Source organism: Delphinus delphis, chromosome 7 (genome assembly GCF_949987515.2).
Source record: "Delphinus delphis chromosome 7, mDelDel1.2, whole genome shotgun sequence".
NCBI lineage: Eukaryota > Metazoa > Chordata > Mammalia > Artiodactyla > Delphinidae > Delphinus > Delphinus delphis.
In genome coordinates this window covers 88,773,122-88,796,552 of record NC_082689.1, presented here as the reverse complement: position 1 = coordinate 88,796,552, position 23,431 = coordinate 88,773,122, and the positions used below count along the sequence as shown (strand labels likewise).

Here is a 23,431-nt window from a genome sequence, read left to right as displayed (position 1 = left end):
GAAACAGCATTTTTATGAAGCAGATTGAGCCACTAACAATATAGGTGTGAAACAAAAACAGAGAAAGCCATGGATGATACCAGCAATCCAGTCAATAGCTATCCCTTCCACTCTTCCCAAGCCATTGGTGATGATATCTTCTTTCCAAGTCTGATCTCTTTTAGCTCGGCTAATTTTATTGAAGCCCATGTCTGTCCAGTAGATGGTATCATTTTCTATGGATAAAACAGAAAGAAAAAAAAACATACACAAACACACTATAAAAGGGATCGATATATGTATTAGGAGCACATTGCATCAGCATTTTGGGGGTTATCAACCTGGGTGTGCTGGAGTTTAAGTGTTCTTCAGGAAAATTTACTAACAAAGATGGTAAGAAAGGTATTAAAACCACATGAGAGAACCTAGTCAAATGTTTTAAAGCATTTTTGAAATATATGTGGAAACAGTCTATCACATCCTTTTTATTTTTTCTTTATTTTCCTATTCATTTTAACTCAATAAATATTTATCCCCCATGAATTTGCAATCTTGATATCAAACCAAATTACTTTGGACTACAGTTTTTCTTTTAACATCTACTCTTATGTCTGAGTTCTCTACATATAAAGAGAATGCTACTGGGGATAATCAACAAAGTCTCAAAGTAGAGAGAGAATGGAAAGAAACATAAAGGCATTTAAAATATATCAAGGGTGTTTTATGTATAAGGTCATTCAAAATGTATAAAGCCTTAAAAATACCTTATCAACTAATTATTCCTTCTGAGGTACTAGCTTCCCAAATGTCAACTACAAACCCTGTGCATTCTTTTTCAAACTCTCTTTGTACAAATGGGCTTAAGAATACTTGAAGAATGGCTCTATGCTATCATAGAGTCTTTAAATAACAGTGCTTTTTGAATATTTGAATGAAAAATGTTCCTAAAGACTGTAAATGAAATATATGTGCATGCATATGCATAAAGGGTAGCAATTATAGATCAATGATGTTAAATACAGCCACTAGAAAGACACTGGGGACAAATCATTAAATAATAAATTTGCCACCAACTAAGTAAGTGTTTGTTTGTGTTGTGACCTACATGGCCATTTGAAGAACAAATCCTTTAAGACCAATATAATTTCCATCTGGCACACAGACAGACTATGGAAATAAAGAAAAAGCAATTAGCATAATAAAGCCATTTATCAGTAAGTTTGGGGATTCTGTTTCAAATGAAATATAGTCTAAATTCTATTACCTGTCTGGGGAAAAATTCCAAATAGCCCCTGTTCCCAACAATGGTTAAGTCAGATACACACTTGCGTGAATAAGAGCAGAGATACCATTTTCAAATATATATCTGGAAAGCAAGGACTTGTTTCATTTTTCCAATTTTGTCAAACTATCAGTTGATATGTTTTCATGATTGAAAGAGTGAATCAATCAACAAAAATAAGCATCATTTTTGTATAAATATTAAGTATTATATGAAGAGTCCTATTCTCTTCTGCTAACATTAGATCCATATATCCAACTGCCTACATTGTGTCTCCACTTGTATGTAAGAAAAGGCAATCTTGATTGCAAAAGACAAATTTTGGATTTCTACCTGAAACGTACTTCTCTCTCAGTCTTCCATATGGCAGCTCCCCATGCCTTGGTGGTATGATGGAAGGCACCTCCATCCTTTGTTTCTTGGGCTAAAAACCTCATATTGTCCTTGATCACTTTTCCTCACACTTCACATCTAATCCATCACCAACTACTCTCATCTTCAACCTATAACCAAATATTTTGTCTCTTTTTATTCTTCTTTCAAATCAGATCCCTCATTCCACCACTTCTCACACTCTCCACTTATAACATAATCCAAGCCATTATTAGCTCTTGTCTGAAGTATTGCAATAACCTCTAACTTAGTTCCAGCTTCCACTTTTGCCTCAGGACTCCCTTTCCTCATGAGCCTTTTCTCTACTGAGGGTCCACTGTCGCCCTATTAAAAAGTAAATAAGAAAATTTCTCTCCTCTCCACTCAAACTTTCTAATCATTTTCCATCTCATCCAATTGTAAAAGTAAAGTTCCTTCCCAAGACCTTCAAGATCTACCCACATCCTTCAAGTCTCTTTCACCTACTATCCTTCTACTCTCCCCCCTCTAGTAATAAGACCTTCCTCTTCCTAAAACAAACCAAATGCTGTTCAGCCTAAGCTTCTTTACATCACTTTTTCTTCTGCTTGGAATGTTCTTTTCCCAGCTATCTGCACAGCTCTGTCTTAGCTCAAGTATTCCTTCTTACTGAAACTTTCCCTGACTACTCTCTACAGAAATTATTTCCTTGCCATGCTCCATTTCCCTTACAAAACCTATTTTTCTCTGTAGCATTTATTACTGTCAAACACATTACATATTTATTGGTTTGTTGGTTTAGTGTCTGTATTGTCTCACAGAAATATAACCTCTTTGAGGGCCGGGACTTAATTTTGCTCACTGCCCGATCCCTGGCACCTAGAATAGTGCCTGGTACATAGTAAGCTCAAAGTAAACATCTGGTGAATAAATGAATGAATGTGGTGTGCTGTACAAAGACTGGTTGGGAGGGTATACAAGGAAGACAAAGCTCTTACTGTGAGAAACTTTATAAGCTAATTAAGGAACAGAAGGTATGCACATGAAAAATGACTAACAATTCACAATAGTGTAGCAGGAGCAGCATATAAATAGTAAAGACAAGCATTTTTATGAGTTCAAAGAAGACATTAACAACAAGTATTAGAAAAAAAGGACACTAAATATTTATGTGACCCTTACTTTTCTATTTCTCTCTAATAGCTTTGCCAGTCCTGCAAAATTTTATTTAGTATAATTAGGAAGCATTTTTTTCTCACATATGCCACTACATCTTGCGCATACTTTTATTATCATATTGAGCTGAAATTGCATCTTTGCATTTCTTCTTAGAAATTGACTGTGAGATATATCATAGGTAGGGACTGCAATAGACCCAACATTTACCAAGGCAGTCACAAGTGCAGTAGGCATTTCATGAATATTCACTATGTGAATAATAGATTAATTTGTAATGCTGAGGCTATCTCTACATGGTCAAATCCACTAGATTACAGCACTGAAGGAACGGAGATGTTTCCTTATATTCTTTTATTACTTATATTTGGGATATTAGCAAGCAAATCAATCATGTAGTGGTGCATTAAGGAGGACCAAGAGGATAGAATAATTAAATCACTCATTCTCATCCAAATCTCCTTTCCTTATTTTTCACATACACATTGCACACCTCCATGCTCTAAATGGAATGACTTCACTAAGATATAAGAATATGTCTTCTAATTATCTGGGAATATCTGTAAAACATACATAAGGTAGGTCAAGAGTGTTTTAATTATAATAGAATAAGGTGGAAGGATGATAAAATTTTGCAACAAACCTTAAAGATACAAAGTGGAAATACATATAAAGACAGAAAGGGAAGAAAGACTATCATAACTGTGCTCTGACACTTATTCCAAAATATGATTTTTTTAACTTTAATTATCCCCATTCAACAGATACTTGCATAATACTTAGTGCATGCTAAGCCTCCACATAGGCATAGGAGTACGGTGTTGAACATGACAGTCCCTGAAATCGTAGATTTTACTTCTGGAGTTGAATTTTTAATATAAACTATCCTAAGACATATGACAATAAGTAACATATAATATAATTATAAATTATGTACCTATTTTGGACACTCAGATAGTATTCAATTTCTGGCTATTATGAACAATGATATGAACATTCTCATCCATGTCTTATAGAGGACATACAGTGTAATTTCTATTGGGTACATAAACAGAGGTAGAATTGCTGAGTCATAGGATGGCTTTAGTAGGTAGGGCTTATTTTAATACATTAATACATTAATTAATTATCTGAAACAATTTTCCCTGAAATAATAATCTACACTATAGACCTTCTACAACTACTGTTGAACTCCACCACCCTCTTCCTATCTGGCTGATTCAACCATGAAGACCTCCTACTACATAAGAACATGCAAGAAATTCTAGATTCTCTTATTTCCAGGAACTAGCCACCATGCTTATTTACCTTGGTTCATAGTGTTTACCTTGTTAGATAAAAAAAGCAAATGACTGGAGTAGTATGCTTAGTGAAATAAGTCAGACAGAGAAATGCAAATACTCTGTGTTATCATTTAAATATGGAATCTAAAAAATAAAACAAATGAATGTATATAGCAAAACAGAAATGGACTCAGATATAGAAAACAAACTAGTGGTTACCAGTGGCAAGAGGAAACTGGGGAGGGGCAAGATAGAGGTATGGGATTAAGAGATAAACTACTATGTATAAAACAGGTTAGTAACAGGATATATTATACAGCACAGGGAATTATAGCCACTATTTTATAATAACTTTACATGGAGTATGATTTATAGAAATATTGAATCACTATGCTATCTATCTGAAACTAACATAATATTGTAAATCAACTATACATCAATAATAAATAAATAAATAAAAATATGTAACTAAATGGGCATGGCTGTATTCCAATAAAATTTTATTTCCAAAAAGAATTACTTAAGGACAATTCCAAAGTACTAAAATTTACAAATTTGACTAGCTCAATTTATCTACTCAGTTTTTTTGTCTCTATCCTGCTGGACCCATTATACTCTATCCCATACTTTAAAAATAAAGACAGTTATGCTCAATCCCAAAAGTTAACTTATGGAGAATTCTATATAAAGTGTGTTCTGGTTTCTTGATAAACTTCAGTGTTGGGTTCTAAAGAATGTTTTACCTATGGCTATTCAACAATTGTCAACAGATACACTCCTTACTACCTTATAGAGAAAGCTGTCAGGATTTTATTGTTATATTTTTAGCTTTTGTTTTTATATACAAATAAGATTTGGCTGTATGGAGCCAATACAAGCTCTTGGTATCAATGATTACAGTGAACCTGCACTTTAATTCTGCCACAATCAAAGTGAACAATGTCCCTCACCCCACTCTAACCACCAACTCTTACTTGGACTTCAAATATTTGCTACCACTTTCAGATGAGCTGGTTGCTGACACCTTTCTCATTTTAAAGTCAAATATAAGCATTCTCCATGTGTTTACTGGCTTTTTAAATTTTTTTCATTTTTTTGCTACTTATCAGCAGTGACCCTAACAGACAGGCCCCAAAATAGTTTCTACATTCTCAAAGGCTGCCTTCAAGCCCCGCATCCATTAATTCCTCTAGTTTAGCTGAGACTGTGGTTTCCAAACTTATTTTTTTTTTTTTTTTTTATGGTACGCGGGCCTCTCACCGCTGTGGCCTCTCCCGTTGCGGAGCACAGGCTCCGGACGCGCAGGCCCAGCGGCCATGGCTCACGGGCCCAGCCGCCCCGCGGCATGTGGGATCCTCCCGGACCGGGGCACGAACCCGTGTCCCCTGCATCAGCAGGCGGACTCCCAACCACTGCACCACCAAGGAAGCCCCAAACTGATTTTTATTCTAAAACTTTGACAGATATGACAGTTACCTCTAATTCAAACTCTGTTTTTTATACTTTCAAAAATCATATTCTCTAATATTTGGAAAGAAGACACTTTGTCATATCACTCCTGCATTTTCCAATCATCATGTGTATCAATGCAATATTTTGTTCCTGTTTTGTGTCATTTCAGCCCAGATGCAGGACTCAGTTTTTTCTCCTTAATCCATGTCTTACTCTCCCACCCGTATCATGTGCAGAACTATACATACAAGCTTGAAATACAAACAGTGCAGTAGAATTCATGGAGGCATGGGATATGAAGATTTATTATCATAACATAAAAGCTTCAAATTGAAAATCAAATGTCCTTATTCTACAAGGTGCCCTGGCCACCCCACCACATGCGTTTTTTTCAGTGGCAGCTTCATATTGGGCCCCAGCCTCACATCTTTTCCTCAGCTCCTCCCCTTCTCTCTCATCTCAATTTATCATCCCCGCCCCTTTCTGGTTAGCCATTCATCAAAAAGAAGCCCTCTCTAATCATTGCTCCCATTCTCAGCAACACATCAGCCTTTAAATAATTTCAATTTCTTAGCTCTCAAATGGCTGGCTGCCCATTAGAATTGCCCAGGGAAGTTTTAAAAGAATACTGAAGATGCAGTCACGCCTCAGAGATTTGGAGGGAGACGCAAGAGGGAAGAGATATGGGAACATATGTATAAGTATAACCGATTCACTTTGTTATAAAGCAGAAACTAACACACCATTGTAAAGCAATTATACTCCAATAAAGATGTAAAAAAAACCCAAAAAAGATATATATATATATATATATATATATATATAAATTGCTTAGTCTGGGGTAGTTTGCAGGTTGAGAATTACTAGTTAACCTGTCAAAAGTACAGATAAGAAGAAAAACACTTGTTATTTAACAGGGTCCAAGATCTTGAGAAGGAGATTTCTATTATAAAATGCTACTCCCCACAACATCGCACCGTAACCCCCATTACAATCTCATTGTTATTAATGTTTCTTTGCCAAAGGGATTTTCAAGGGGAGAAGGGGGAGAAAAGAGCTTGATATAACCTCCAGAATATCAGCTTTGGGGGAGGTATTTTTTTTCTCCAGTTTTGGGAGGGCTTTAACTTGAAAAAAAATAATTAAAAAAAAAATTTGTTTACTTGATTCTGATATGCCACGGGCCCCAGATCTGTTAGAAATTACTGTTCTGCAATCTATGCCTGAATCAGGTCAAATAATAAGGTAGCTCATAGGGAGATTACTTTGCTTTGATCCTTCTCCATTCCCAATAAGCTGGCTTTTACTGAACTATGTTTGTATCCTAGGCCACAGGTATGTATTCTTTGCTTGGTTTGTTTTTTTTTTGATTATATAGACATTGTGAGCCCTGAAATTGATTATGTTCCTCTTCCCAAACTGGTTGTTAGAAATATAAAAATTAAATTTGCTGCAAACTTCTAGCAAAAATATAGACTTTTACAATGTGATTTTATCTCTCATTTCATGTTTCTTTTCCCCTAATTTTTCTCTTGGCACTCATCTGTTCCATCTTAATTGTTCATCTCATTGAAATTCCTGCATTTTTGGGAAGCTACATAAAATGATTCTTAGAACTAGATAAGGTATTATATATATATAAAATATATATAAAACATATACATGTTTTAATATAGCAAGTCATATGTTATAGACAAGTCACATCAAAGTTGAGTAAACACACTCTAGGGAACAACTAGGAAAATTAAGAAAATCCAAGGCAGTGCAAGAAAATGTTAAAATTGTAGTTTTTACTTTTTGTCCCTTATGCTTTTAAAATTTCTATTTGGTATATATTTTATAATGTATTCAGTCATAACATGTAATACAGTAATAGTATATATTCTTTATAAGTAAATAATTTTAATAAAATAATAAATAAATAAAGAGTGAGATCTCTTTTGGTTTAACTAGTAAGTTGTCTGATAAAAAGGAAAGGTTTAGTACTACCAGTGCAGCTGCTACTTTCCAGTCATGCCCCATTTTTGGCACACTCTGTGCCATGGTGCACCAGTTGAAACCTCTGGAGCAGACTATGATGTTATAGAAACTGAGAGGAAAGCAAGGTCGAAGTCAAGGTCATCAGGGAATATTTCATGGAAGAAGTGAGGCTTTGGCTGATCCTTGAAAACTGGAGAGCATTTGGATTAGGAGAGATGCACAATATAGTTCCTAGAAACCTAGTTTAGAGAAAGAACCAATTTAATAAATGCAATCACCTCCGTAATAGGAGTGGGGGAACAGCAAGTTCATTTCAGGAAGAGTTGTGAGCAAAAGCTGTGATGACAGCCAGTTCTAAATTATCAGATGCCTGGGAACAGATAAGAATTAAGTTGTACTTTCTATTCTTTTCCAATTTTGAAATCATTTTTTCAAATATTTTGCAGGTTAATAATGACCCAAGTTCTTGATATACCATATTAAAAGGGATTCAATAATAAAGTTCTAATGAATTACATTTGTTTCTTTCATTTTGAAAAAGGCAAATCAATACAAACACTAATGGGCAATTCTCCACAGTAACAAATCAGCAAGAACTCCATCTTGTGAGTGAATAAAATAAAATCTGCAGACTTCAAAAGTTTTAGATATCTTAATCCCCTTAAGGTACAATGTTATGAAACCTTAGATAATGTACATTCTCTTTTAAATTACTCTTTTATCAAGTAAGAAATATATGCCTGCCTAGGTTTTGTGCCCTGAATGAAATTTGCATTAAACATACTTATTATAAAAGCAATTCCATTTTCAGGTTTTGAACGGTTTCCTCTCAGGGTAACAAAAAGAATCTTTCACATTTTCTTAAGCATTCACTGTATTTTCTCTTCAAAGCAATTGCACTGTGCTGTTTTTCATAGGCATTAAGTTAGTTCTCACAGCCCTTGTGTGCCTAATTTTGACTTTCAGGTAACATATGAGAACTAAAACGTCCTGTCACGCTCTCATCTTTTTCACATTTGGAGAGGACCGATGGCAGCTCCAAGGAGAAATTGTTTTAATTTATTCTGTTTTAGACTTTCAAAACTAAGCTGTAAAATTGAGACAGCATGTTGAGTAGATACATCTTCAGGGGACACCTACTCAGACATTTATTCAGGAAACCATCAACCTGCTTCAGAAAATAATGACACTCTGTACCACTTTTATTTTTGAATAGGGAAAAGGCAGAAATCTTGTTCCTCAAATGCTTGATTTCTATATTATACCTCAAATTAATAAATCAGACAAAGATCAAGTGTAAACTTTAAAAACAGAGGATTTTCCAGCAAATAAGTTTGGATTTTTTTTTTCTTCATTACCTCTGGTGGAAAAAAAAATTTCCTTACTTAAGAAGTTTACTAAAGAGAGGAATGTAGCATAATAACTAACATCTTGCATACTGTGTCCTAATTTCCTGAGTTATAGATCCCAGTTCTACTACTTAAAGGCTCTATGACATGGGAAAGTTCCTTAACCTTTCCATTCGGTTTCCCAATATGTAAATTGGGAATAATAGAGTTGCTGTGAGGATAAATAAATAAATGCTTTGTTACAGTACTTAATGCCTAGTGCATAATATACATAATAAAGTATCAACTATTAAAATTAAAAATACAGAGTATATAACAAAATGAAAGGTATACTAACTAATAAATTTGGCAATTTTGTATGCTTTTGAAGTTTTAATGTGGTTTTACTTTAACATACTACCATCTTTATAAATGTGAAACTAGACAGAAAATATTTTAATATTTCTTCTCTAAAAGGACAAACATCTAATGTGAATTATTATCATCCAAGGAAATAACAAAAACAGTAGAAAATTTATTGAAAGCAAACACTCGGCATTGCTATATATTTTCAAAGCCAACTAGCTATGAATTATTTATATTAAAAGTTAACATTGATTTGGATGCATAGTGACATCCCATATTTTCAGGAAGGCAAAGTTAAGTTTACTATTAAAAGTTATACAGAAACTTTGCTCTAAAGATTACTTGACATTGTCAGTGTTTATTGTACTTAAAAGGCAGGCCAAAAAAAAATTTTTTTTCCAGAATAGAAAAGAGTTATTATTAACACTGTTAAAGAATCAATAAAATTTCCATCCTCAATGGCTGTCTTAAATGTCTATGCATATCACATATATGACAGATAGATGTTTAAGAATCTTATGATATAATTATTTTCTAGTTTGACTTTACTGTTATTGAATTGTAGCTAACATGATAATAAAACACAGTATATAAATATGCTCTGACAGGGAGATCAGCTCGGTGCTTTGTGTCCACCTAGAGGGGTGGGATAGGGAGGGTGGGAGGGAGGCGCAAGAGGGAGGGGATATGGGGATATATGTATACATATAGCTGATTCACTTTGTTATACAGCAGAAACTAACACACCATTGTAAAGCAATTATACTCCAATAACGATGTTAAAAAAAAATGTGTTCTGAGCTTTCAGAAAAAAGCACAATGAACAAATTCTTGCTAAAAATTAAAAAAAAATGTATATCAATACTTTTTGAAGGCTACGTGTATTCTAGGGGATACCAAAATGACCAAGAAGCCTCCTTCAATCTTCCCAGAGAACCAATCACCCTCTTGTAAGTACTTGGTAGTCATCTATATCACCTATCATTTTATAGTAAGTCACAGTTGTTTCTCCACCTATACTGAGAGTACATTAAAAGGAAGGCTCCATATAATCTTTCTAGTTAGCTCCTGAGAAGCCAGTGCATTACTTTGGACTGTAATGATATAAAAGCTCAGTGAATGAATAACCTAGCATGGCTGCATGCCTTCATGCCATAAAAAAGTCCAAAGTCAATATGTCAGAAGATAAACCTACCAGAGCTGCCCTAAATCCACTGTGTGCTCTAAGTTGACGGGAGGAACAGACTCCTCATCACCCAAAGATCTGAGCATTGTCCTTGATCCCTTCTGCATCTATTTACCACCACATCCAGTGAATCACCAAGTCCCGCATGTTTTAACTCCTTTTATTTATTTTTTTCAATCTGCACGTACCACTACAGTTTCATTCAGGTCCTTACCATATCTCTTCTGAATGGTTGCAACAGCTTCCTAAATGGTTTCCCTTCCTACAATGTTATCCTCCTCAAACCCATTCTCACAACTATCAGGGCAACTTAGTTAAAATGCAAATCAGACCTTCTCACTTACCACTGATCATGTTCCTAGGTTTCTCATGACCTCGGATGAAGTTCAGATTCCTTAGTAAGTCATATGAGGACATCTATGATCAAGAACAGTGGCCTCCAAACTTTTCTGATGAGTAGAATAATTTGAGTATTCACTCTCTCTGCCTACATAATATATGTTAATCCATTATACATGTAAACACATATACAACATGCAAAAATATAAATTTTTAAAAGGTACAAGAAAAAATTAAATATCAATAATTTTAATATGTTTTCCCCTATATTTGACTACATTATTCAGTTACAGGGCATGCACCTTGCTTCCCTCTTGGAAAAGATTCAGCCCGTCCTACTTCTTGGGTTTTGTCTAGTACACTTCCTGCCTCAGGCTTGACTCCAGCAGCACCGCCCTAGTTGTAATTGCCTTCACTCTCACTCTCAGTACACACACCCATCATATCACTTCTCATCTCTATGCCTTTTCTTTTGTCAATTCTTTTGCACCTCATTACCCAGGAAACTATTATTCAGACATTAAGACTCATGCATTCCTCCTCCAGGAAGGCTTCTTGATTATTCCAGTCTAGTTCACCATCCTCCTTGTTGCTTTCGTAATAACTTGTACTTATCTCTATAGTTGTACTTAACTCAGGGTATTGCACAGCTCCCTTTTATGCATCTTCCTTTCCAATAGATTGAACCTGGTTTTTGTTCATTATGGATTCACAATGTCTATCTCCAGCTTTCCATACATGATATTTGAATACATGTAATATTCAATTAACAACAATACAAATTGAATAAAGTAATGGTAAAAACAATAGTGTTAAAATCAGAGTATTATATAGAGCAAAGAAGTGTAATATAAAATATAATTTGCTCAGAGGATAAGAAATAATTTCCTAAGGTAGTAATACTTTAGCTGATTACTGAATCAGTTAAAGAATGAATATGCAATATGTCCTATTAATGAAACTATATATTCCCTCCTATGACAAAATATTAAATTAAGGTAGCAGGATATCATTATAGTAATTATCATTTTAAAATAAATTTCATTATATATCAACTGTTAGTTAAATGAGCTAAATGTGATTTCACAAAGTTTAGGCTCAAGTCAGCACTTTCTGAAATTTTGAATATTTAAAATTACAAGTGTTTGACAAGCTATACACAAAAACATATAGTATTTGTCTCATATTGTTCAGTACAACTTAATAATGAAATTATATGATGTCTTGAATTTACTTGAATTAGATGAAACAAATTGGACATGAATTGATACAGGTGATGGGCGTGGAGTGGAGTAGTAGGGGGAGTTCATTATACTCTTCCCTCTACTTTTTTTTTTTTTATTTGAAAGTTTCCATAGTAAAAGGTTAAACAGTGCTCCACCAGCTTGAAATGAAGTCTTCATTTTAATAATCATTCCTAAACAGATTCAGAAGATTTTATGATAATATATCAAAAATCTCTAATCTTTAATATAATTTAATTGGATAACACTCAGTATTCTACCCATTCAGTAAAATAAGAAGCTCCAACAATTGCAGCAAAATTTTACCAGAACTATATTAACCATAAAATTTGCATTTTAGGAATGAAGAAATACTTGAAAATCAAACAAACAAAACCTTGAAGCAAAGAAGGTATTCGTATGAGCTAGGCTTTGGAGGGTACATATTAGAAATAGTATTCTTGCTCTTAGCAGAATGAGGAACAAGTTGACTAAAAACAGTCTTAGAGCACAGCTCAGGCAAAGGGTGATTTTTTCACCTCAATTAAACCATGCTTATGCTGATGAGAGGTTAAAGATTATATCAGAAAACTAACTACAATGAAACAGAAAAAAAAAAAAATCCCATATCAGCTTGCACTATCAAGTAAGTGAAGAGAGATGTAATTTAATAAGAAATAATAATAAGGTAGGCTCAGACATTCTGAAAAATGTAATACATCCTAGGGAGATAAAGACAAACAAGACTCCTTAAGAAATTTTGATTCAGTGAGAATACAAATGAAATAGTTTTAGAAAGCTAGTGATAGAACATCTTAAGAAGGGTAGATCAAGGACAAAACTTTTTCTGAAGTAGTTAACTTGAAATGTTTCCAATTATCAAAGAAGAGGTAGAACAATTTTCTCTATATATGTATATCTTGTGTGTGTGTGTGTGTGTGTGTGTATATCCTTCCCTCCTGCTATATTACCTTGAGCTTCAAGCCTCTTAGATCTTAAAAGAAAAACTGTGACAAACTAGTAAATAATTGGATAGGAGTCTACAAAAGGAAACTCTAGTGCTTCAGGAAATGTAGTGAGTGACTAAGTGGGCCTGCAGCCTTCCCTTGGACTTCAAATTGAATGAATGCTTGCCATGACGAAGTCTCTAAGACACGTATGAAGAAGAATGTCTTCCTATAAATCCCACAATATATGTCTTATTTTGTTGCTGTTGTTTTATCCCAATGTATGAAATTTGATGATTAGATCACAAAGTTAGATAATGAAAACTATGCCCACAAAAAGCTACGTACAAGAAAGTCCAAAGCTTTATCCATATGAGCCACAAACTAGAAATATACAAAGACATTCATCAATGGAAGAATAGATAAATAGGCTATGGTATATTCACACAATGGGATATTACTCAACAATAAAAAGGAACACACTACTAACACATGCAACGGTATGATGGATCTAAAAAATACTGTCTGAAGGGAAAGAAACAAGACACAAAAGAATACATATTGTGTGATTCCACTTAAATAAACTTCTAGAATTGGCAAAACTAACATATGGTGATAAAAGTCAGATCAGTGATTGCTTCTGAGGATAGTGCATTAAGAATTAAAAGATGAAACCAATACTCTCAATGACCCACTGGAGGATTTTGTGCTTTCCTTCCCTGCAACTCTGGATTCTGCAGGGTTGGAGCTCCCGGTTGCAAAAGGGATACACTTTCACCAAAGGACCGTGGCAAGGGTCCCATTGAACTACAAGCTACAGCTGCTGCCGAGAGACTTTGCACTTCTTGTGTCTAGGGATCAGCAGGTGAAAAGAGAAGCCTCCAAACCAGTATGGACCCTGAGCAGCATGAGGAGGTAGGGCTGCTTTCATACTATACAGCCAGGGACGAGTATGTGTGGAACCTGAGTCATTCAATCAGGAGCCTTCTAGTACTTTCCCTGAAAAGACACATGCAGAAACCCCAATCTGAGAGGTATGACCAAGGATTCAGACCATTTAGAAATTAAGGTTTGGGTCACACCATCAGATAAGCCTCCAGTCGTATCTGGTTGGCAGAGAGAATTAAAGGTTGGATTATTGCTGCGAAGATACTCATACGGCCCAAGAAGTAGAAGATAAGGAGTCAAGTTCCACCCAAATGTCAGGGAATTTACTTCTCAGCCAGCTTGGCTCACAGGTCTGCAGCCCCACCAGCCTCCTTACTAGTTCAACACCTCAACACACTCCTATCTTAGGGCTTACAAGGCCTCTGCTTTGCAATGAATCTGTGCAGGATTCACTTTTCTTTCATTCAGGCTAAAATTCACCTCTCAAAATTTTCCCTGAACACTCAATCTAAAATAGCAGCCACTTTGAATCTTTCACTCTTTAAACTGCTTTTCCTTCTTAGCACTTATTACTATCTGACATCAAATTATATTGGGGGGGATGGTGTTGGTGAGTGTTTGTGATCTAGTTTTCCCACTAGGATATAAACTCCATGTGAACAGAGATGTCAGTTTTGTTTCTGCTGCAACTTCAGTATGTAGAAGAGTGTTTGGCACAAAGGCGGTGCTCAAGATTGTTGGGCCAATGAAACTGGCTAATGAATAACAGCACAATTCAGTAATAAGATTGGATTTCCAATTATTTGCTGCTTAAAAAGAATAAATTCAAATATAGCATTATTTTTCAAACTAAAAAAGAAATGATTTCAGTAGTAGAAAAAAGTAAACAGGACACAGACTGCTCACTTTTACTGAGAAAACTCTTGGAAGCTAAGATGCATATGAAAGTTTGTAGCCCCCCAAAACTTTACATTTATGTCATGGTATTCTTTTCAAAGCAATGATTAAAAGATGGTTGAAATGTAAAAGAATATGCAAAATTATTTTAAAGAATTGAAGGTCAACCCATTCAAAATAATTAACTCTACTGAATTTAAAGGCAATACCTAAGTCTAAATGGTCAATTTCTATTATTGAAATTCTTTAAAATAAAGACACACTTTTGGTTTCTGTTGTATTTTATAATAGGAGAAGAATCAACCTAATTTGATCAGGCAGTTTTTAACTTTTAAAAAATCACTGTAGAAGTGCTTTCTTCTTTCAAATAAATAATGAGCACTCGTTTGTTTTCTTAAAATTATGACTATCCTGGAACAATCTGCAAAATGGGCGAATATTTTTTTAAATACTTTCCACTTTGAGAGTTCACTCTCCCTTTTCTTCCTCTCTCATTTTTGTCCTTCATCAGATTTGCTCCATTTAATAAAATATTTTCTTCGTGAACCCAGGTGCTCCACTGCCCTACCTCCCCGACTTCCTACCTAAGGCAAGAGCCATTTTGTTATCTTCAGTATGAAAACTCTGTCTGTGGCCCACTTCTTCACAATGACTATATATTAGCTTATAACTTGTCTCTTTAGATTCAAAGCATTAAGTAATTAAATAAACTATTACTGTTTAGCAGAGGGAATATGTTAAGGTGGAAAGAGAATTGAAATTTAGAGGAAGGAGAGAACTGGATATGTATTCGGGCGCCACAGTGTATCAAACGTGGGACTTTGAACAAGTTATTTAACCTCTCTGAGCCTGAGTAAAAATCCTTAAAATGAGAATAAAGCCTGTCTCACAGGATTGTTCTGAGGTTCTGTGATATCTGTGGGAAGTTGTCCAGCCTTGGATTAATATATGGTTCATGATACAGTTGATAAACGCTTGAAGGGGCCTTCTGGGGATAGTGGTATGTTTCTGTTGCAACAATGAAAGAACTTTGTGAGTAGGAGAGACTCTTCAGCACTTCTCCAATTCCTCCATATATAAGCTTCATTTTTTTCCTTTGTATTTATAGAGTTGGCAAAAATAAGATAAATAAATTATCTTTAAAAATAAAATTATTTTTAATATTATTTAAAATATATTTTAATATATTTTAATTTAATATATATTATATATAATATAAATATATTTTAATTTAATATAATATAATTTAATTATATTAAATTATATTAATTTAATTATACAATATATATATTACATATATAATATATATTATATAATTAAATTAATATATTATATAATAAATATATATTATATATATAATATATAAATTATATATTATATATAAAATATATTATATATATAATATATTATATATAATATATTATATATATTATATTATATTTATATATATATAAAAAATATATATATATAATATAATATATATTCCGAGGTCCTGGATCATCTTCACTATCATTATTATGAATTCCTTTCTGGAAAGTTGCCTTTCCCCACTTCATGTAGTTGTTTTTCTGGGTTTTCATCTTGTTCCTTCATCTGGTACAAAGTCCTCTGCCTTTTCATTTTGTCTATCTTTCTGTGAATGTGGTTTTCATTCCACAGACTGTAGAATTGTAGTTCCTCTTGCTCTGCTGCCTGCCTGCCTACATAATATATGTTACGTTATGTTAATCCATTGTACATGTAAACACATATACAACATGCAAAAATATAAATTTTTAAAAGGTACAAGAAAAAATTAAATATCAATAATTTTAATATGTTTTCCCCTATATTTGACTACATTATTCAGTTACAGGGCCTGCTGGTGGATGAGGCTATCTACGAGGCTTGTGCCTGTGCCAGTTTCTAAGGTCATTCCAAAATTTAGTGGCTGAAAGCAACAGTATTGCTTATGAACCTGCAATAGGGACAGGGGCAGTTTTTCCTGCTCTGATGTCTCTGCTCTGCTTGACAGCAGCTGGGGTGGACAGAATGCTATCATATGAAAGCTCGCTCATTCATGTACATGGGAAAACTCAAGCGGCTAGAGCTGGCACAGCGTTCCTTAGTACGACTTAGTACGTCTCTGTTTCCATGAAGTTAGTCAGCATGATGGCCATTTTGGAACAAATCCTTTGTCTTATATGAAAAACGATCAGGTTGAATTAGATAATCTCTAAAGTCTCTTATCTCGGAAAGTCTTGTAAATCGCTGATTAAATGGAAACAGGAATAGCTTGAAAGTGATCTGAGACAGCTGGCATGATGTTAACCCATTGGGATGGAGGAGAACTTCAGAGAGTAAGTAATTCTGAAGCGTGTAAAGCGTCTAAATCAGCAATTACCACATTTTTCGGTATTATGGATTATGTGTAATTGCAAATGCAGGACTATTTTTATAGGATGCAATTTCCAGGACATAGGGCAAGTTGATTGTTCCATGCCATTTAATCTTTTTGTTTAACAACATAATTATCATCATGGCTCATTTAAATTTTGAACACCTGATGCGATATCAAGAGTTGTCAACACATTACTATTGCTAAGATTAAAAAAAAAGTCCTAGGAGTATTTATCTATATATATTTCAGTACATTAGCAATCCATATAAAATTTAGAGTCATAGTAGTATAATGCTCTTTTGTACATCCATCCTGATACTGTACGTTCCATCCGATACTGACTAGAGTGTAAGAATCAGTGTTACCAGTGGGAAACTGTCTTTAACAACACAAGTTAGCCTGCCTGGAAATCTAGCAGATTACATAGGTCAGTTATATGAGTACAGTGAAACAAGGCATGGAGAATCCACTAAGGACAAATGGAAGGAATCCACCTACAAACAGGTGTATAAAATATCAACCAGTTCATTCTGATTTCAAGTTTTATATTTGTTTTAATGCATAATGAATTATTTTGTTATTATTATTCTGTATTCACAAACCACAATTTATATATGCAAAATGTTTTATGACTGCTTTCGGTAAATAGATGGCTTTGTAGTATGCGAAAGTTTATTAAAGAAAGCATGGACACCAGCTGTTCCTTATTTCTTGCCATAGACTTATCTGCATTTTACCAGTTGAAAAATTTAAATCCAAAAAGGCTAAAACTGGGGACTTCCCCGGCTGTCCAGTGGTTAAGACTTCGCCTTCCAACGCAGTGGGTGCAGGTCCAGTCCCTAGTCAGGGAGCTAAGATCCCACATGCCTTGTGGCCAAAACGTCAAAACATAAAAAAACAGAAGCAGTATTGTAACAAATTCAATAAAGACTTTACCAATGTCCACATAAAAAAAAAATAAACAAAACAAAACCAAAAGGTTAAAGCTTGCAAGGTCATATCATTTACCAATCCCAGCCTTGTAATTTATAGGTATTGTGATATGGGCATGCCTTTGAAGTCTGCATGTTATGGGACTGTATTCTTTCACACAAAAGGAAAATGACACAACACAAAAGGAATTTCCAGACTGAATTTCTCAGTCATCCCTGAAGTGTGACTGTAAATGTGCAAAGACCTTTAATATCTAAGTAACCTTAAAAAAGCAGTTCTTGGGTATCCTGAAATGTCTCTTATGGATGGGGCATAGTTTCCCAGTAAACAGGAACCATCTCACACACCCATCTGTGACCTGAACGTAAAAAGATAACAACAACGACAACAACAACAAAAAACTAATATTTGCCTACATAGCTATAATGTTTTAGGCATACATTATGTGAAAGTGTAATCTCCATAAAATAAATATCTGGAAACAGAAGTAGACTACAGCAACATGAATGAAACTTGGTTTTTAAAGTTAAAGGAATAAGTGTTCAAAAATCCTTTTGATGATGACCACTATTCTCAATTTTTCCACTATGATTTTGGGTGTATTTTGAAATATAATTTTAGCTTCAAATTTCATGCAAAATGTGTATTCCACTCCTTGATATCTCAGTTGATGTAAATACAAAAATAATATCTTAAGAACTATTTTTCCCCCAGAAAATCTTCAAGTATAATTCATGCCAAGAAACTGAGCCATGATCTCATGGTTTCAAGTTTCCCCTGACATACTTGCCATATACACCTGAATGATATTTAAATCCCATTTTGAGGAGACAACATTTCCCTTAATAAAATCAAACTTTGATTTTCCAAATTTGCCAATGAAAAGAGATTTTCTACTTGGAGAAAGATGTTAAAACTATGCTGCCTTTGCTCTTGTCCCTGAGATTCATTTTCCTTTTTGGAATAGTTCTAACAGTAAAGCTGCTGCCACCATTGGGTCTCAGGAAAATCATTACAAAATACAATAGAATAAACTAATGCTCATATAAGAGATATATACAGTAGCAACAGTAGCAGAAGGAGCGCTTTGTTACAGTTAGCATCTCTTAATCTGAATAGACAAGTATCCGGAATAGGCAAATCTATACAGAAAGAAAGTAGATTAGTGGTTGTCTTAGGGCTAGGAAGTTAGGAGAAACATGAGAATTACTAATGGGTATGGAGCTTCCATTTAGAGTGATGAGAATGTTCTAAAATTAGATAGTGGTGATGGTTGCACAGCTCTGTGAATATACCCCAAACCACTGACTTAGCATTTCAAGTATATTAATTCTATGGTAGGTGAATGATATCTCAAAACAGTTGCTAGTTATATAAAGAAAAAGCAATTGTATTTTGAGGAATTATCAAAAATGTTTGAAAAGATTTACAGCCAAAATTTGGAAATAATCAACATGTCCAAAAATATTGGAAAGGTCAAAATATCATGGTAATCCACATGATAAATAATGTACCCCTACTGAAAATAGTATTTACAGATTGTTAATCACAACATAGCAAAGTGTCCATGTTAAAATAGTTAGTTAGAAAAAGATTAGGACAAAATTTTATCAATAGCAAGATTATTTGTATTTTAAAAACACAGCATGAATATTAATATTCCAAAATGTTAATAATTGCTGTTGATGTAGTAATAGTACTGGTAATTTTTTACTTCAACTTTGTTTCATGTTTCCTAATTTTCCAAATTTCCCATTATGTACAATTCTAATAAAGAATTTTTAATAAATAAAAAGTTATTTATTTAAAAATTGAGATCTGCCATCAATAAATGATTGCTGAACTAATGACTATTACTCCACAAGCTTATTTTAATAATGTTTAATGATGATTGAGCTGACAGATATCTACTGTTTTATTTAATCATCATTATTTTGAGTTAATAGGGATTCACATGAATATTGCAAATAGTATACAAATATACTCGCTGTAATCCTTTATTGTATCTATAAATTCAAATCTGAGCCAAGCTCAAAAATATCACTTGCTTTATCACTAAAATAGTATTAATGGAAAACATTAAATGTAAACAACCGTAATGCTATCATCACATTTTAAGTAAGGGTATTAATAAGTCACCAATAAATCTTAGCTCTTTTTCCTTCTAACCAGAATAATGTCTCATAAGTAACAAAATAAAAATTTTGAATCCTTTTATCCAGGATTTAGAAAATAGCTTTTCATCTATAGTTAGAACCTTGAATTACTGTGGAATCATCAGTTCTTTTTAGTATCTTAATATTTAATTTGTAAGGAAAGCAGCAACATAAATAGAATCTGTCCTGTGAACATCTGTTTTGCCCCTGAAGAAAAGGATAGATTCACAATAGTCTACTTTCTGTACTCAAACTATGCAAACCTAATTATGATTCTGTTCATATAGGTTTTAATGACTGTTGACTAAGAAAATAGATGGTTTTAAAAAATAGCCTACAGGTTGTTACTGTTGAAGCTGTTAATAGTGGGAGTTGAATAGTCAAAAAGCTGGAAGAGACCCAGAGAAATCATGATTCAGAAGAGGTAGTTTGTTTGTTTTAACTCTTTAAAATACTCCAGAGCCAGAGATGTATACCCAGTAAGTAATCTATTCTAGTATTTAATATACTGACAATCAAGTTCCATTTCTAGTTCCATCTGAGTTTTTTCTACTTAATTTACATCTAACTCCTCTCCTTCCGTCTTCAGTAAAATTAAATAATAAATAAATAAAACAAATAAAATTCTAGACTAATGAAATCAGGATTTTTTTTCCCCCAACATAGTCCTAAATGAACACACTGACAGAATGCTTTACCCATAGCAAACAAAGGGAGATAATGTCCCTTTTTTAATGTCCCTCTTAATTCAGATTAAGATAATCCTTGGAAGATTTACATAGTTGCTCTGTGCACCATGGTGGGTGAGCATAAAGAACTGTCAACTATTGCCAAGTATTTTGGGGCTCCCTTCCTGGACACAAAATTCTAGACAGAAACACTGGATGCAATAGAACTCATTCTAAGCGTAGTTAACATCAGTCAACACACAGCCTGCATTGGTGTCAAGAAGAAAGTAACTGCGCTCATAATTCTGTTGGTGTTACACACCTCTGTATCCCCCAGGCAATCCTAGACAACTTTAAGCAATTTTTTGGAAGAGGTTTTCTTATAAAGCTTTGGTGCCAGACAGCTGTCAGTAAAAGATTTAGTGTAAGTTAATATTACATGAAGACTTCTCCAGACACTGGTCAAAAACCGTAAAGGTCGATTTGAGAGAGTTGCTGGGTTTTGATGGAGAATTTTTCCGGAATTCTGGTCAAAAGCAAATTTGGCAAGTTCATGATATTAAAAGCCAGGTACTAATGAATGAGATGACCAGGATAACAAATAGTACCCTAATGAAAAAGACATTGGGTCTGCTGCTTTCAAGGACAGTGTCACTAAACTAGAGGTGCATTTCAAAATCATTGAAAATACATGTCAGATTTTTCTACCTTGGCACTATTAGCATTTGGGCCTGAATAATTCTTTATTGTGGTAATCTGTCTTGTGCATTGTTTAGCAGCATCCCTGGCCTTACCCAGTAGAGGCCAGTAGCACCCTTTCAGTCGTGACAATGAAAAATGTTTCCAGATATTGCCAGATGTAATCTGGGGCGCATAATCATCCCCAGTTGAGAACCACTGCCATAGAACTACTAAGTTAGATACTTAGTACTAGGACCACCAACTATCCCCTGTCCCCAGCCTGACTTTCTGAACCCCATGCACTGAATGGTCCAATATCTCTGAGCCTTTGCCTTATATAACACATTTGTTGTTGTTGTTGAATACTCATTCATTCTTGGATACTTCTGGAATCTTTCCTCACTTTCATCTTACCCTAGCATGGTAGTGTAAGGAAAACTAGGGTTTGGGAAATATATATATAAATATATATATATATATATATATATATATATATATATATATATATACACACACACACACACACACACACACACACACACACACGCATATATATGTGTGTGTATATGTATATATGTATGTATAAGTTCAAACCCCAGCTTTGTCCCACTCCACCTGTAAAGCAGTTGACAGTTTACTTAGGCTTTATTATTTTTCTCTACCTGGAGCACTTCTTCAGGTATCCAAGGCTTACTATTAATTAGAGTTAAAAACAGATTCAAGACCATGATCCTGGTTCTTTACATTAATTCATCCTCACTTGGTTTAAACCAGAATACAGAAGCTGTCCATATAGGAGCATCATTAATAATTCAAACTGACAATCAAAATTCACCTCTTAGACACCACTGTATAGGGATAATATCAATAAAAATCTATAATATTGTGATAAGCAGCCTCTAATGTGGCCACCAATGTTCCACACCAGCTGGTATTGATTCCCTCCTCTACTCCCTTCCTTTGAGTGTGGCCTAGACCTACTAACTAGCTTCTAATAAATAGAATATACTAAAATGATGAGATATCACTTCTGAGACTGGGTTATAAAAGGTCTGGCTTCCAGTTGCTGTGCGCCCTTTCTCACTCTTTTTTCATTAGCTCTAAGGGAAGATTGCAGTCATATTTTGAAATGCCCTGTGGAGAGGACCTTATGACAAGAAACTAAAATAGTCAGTGAGGAGCTGTGACTCTCAGTCAAACACACACAAGAAAATAATTCCTGCCATCAGCCACATGGATAATTTGGAAGCAGATCCTCCCTAGTCGAGCCTTATGATGAGACCACATATCTGGCCAACACCTTGAAGGCAGCCTCATGAGAGACCTAAGGGAACTCATAGATGCTATAAGATAATATTAATTGCTGTAAGTGGCTAAGTTTTGGTCATTTGTTACACAGCACTAGTTAAATAATATAAACGCAATGAGATAAATGATTTTCTCTTTCTTCTCATTCTCCTTTTGACAATGATGATTATCATCATCATTACTCTCTCTCAGATGAGGCTGTACCATTAATCTTCTGCCCCTAAGTTTAGCAGGGGCAGTTCTACAATTGTTGACCATATTATCATCATTCCCTCAAACCCTGGGCGCTGACATTGCCTATCAATTATCTTTCCCAATCACAAGTACAATAGAATTAAAATTCTCACTATGAAATTATCAAGGATCTGATGTTGATTACTCCACTATTGGTTATTCAATTCACGGCTTTTGTAAATTGCAAGGGCAAAAATCCAAATGCAAATCTTTAATGCAGAATTTGAATACCCCAAAGTAACCAACTGTCCTCTGCATGCATATCTCATCCCAAAATCCAGTTTCTTCATTGTTAAAAATACTATCTTCTTCAACAGATTACTGTGATGATTTAAACTGCATAAATACATAAAATTTTCCAAATATTATTCCTGTAATGTAGTAAGTGCTTAAT

General features: G+C 34.3%; 1 protein-coding gene across 1 annotated transcript in view; it reads right to left on the bottom strand.

Annotated features, from left to right (window-relative positions):
• LRP1B (LDL receptor related protein 1B) overlaps positions 1-23,431 on the bottom strand; it is a 1,457,034-nt gene that overhangs the window by 487,120 nt on the left and 946,483 nt on the right. Inside the window, exon 36 of the mRNA XM_069540814.1 lies at positions 81-215. Within this exon, the coding sequence (XP_069396915.1) occupies positions 81-215 (135 nt within the window). The remainder of the gene's footprint in view (positions 1-80; positions 216-23,431) is intronic.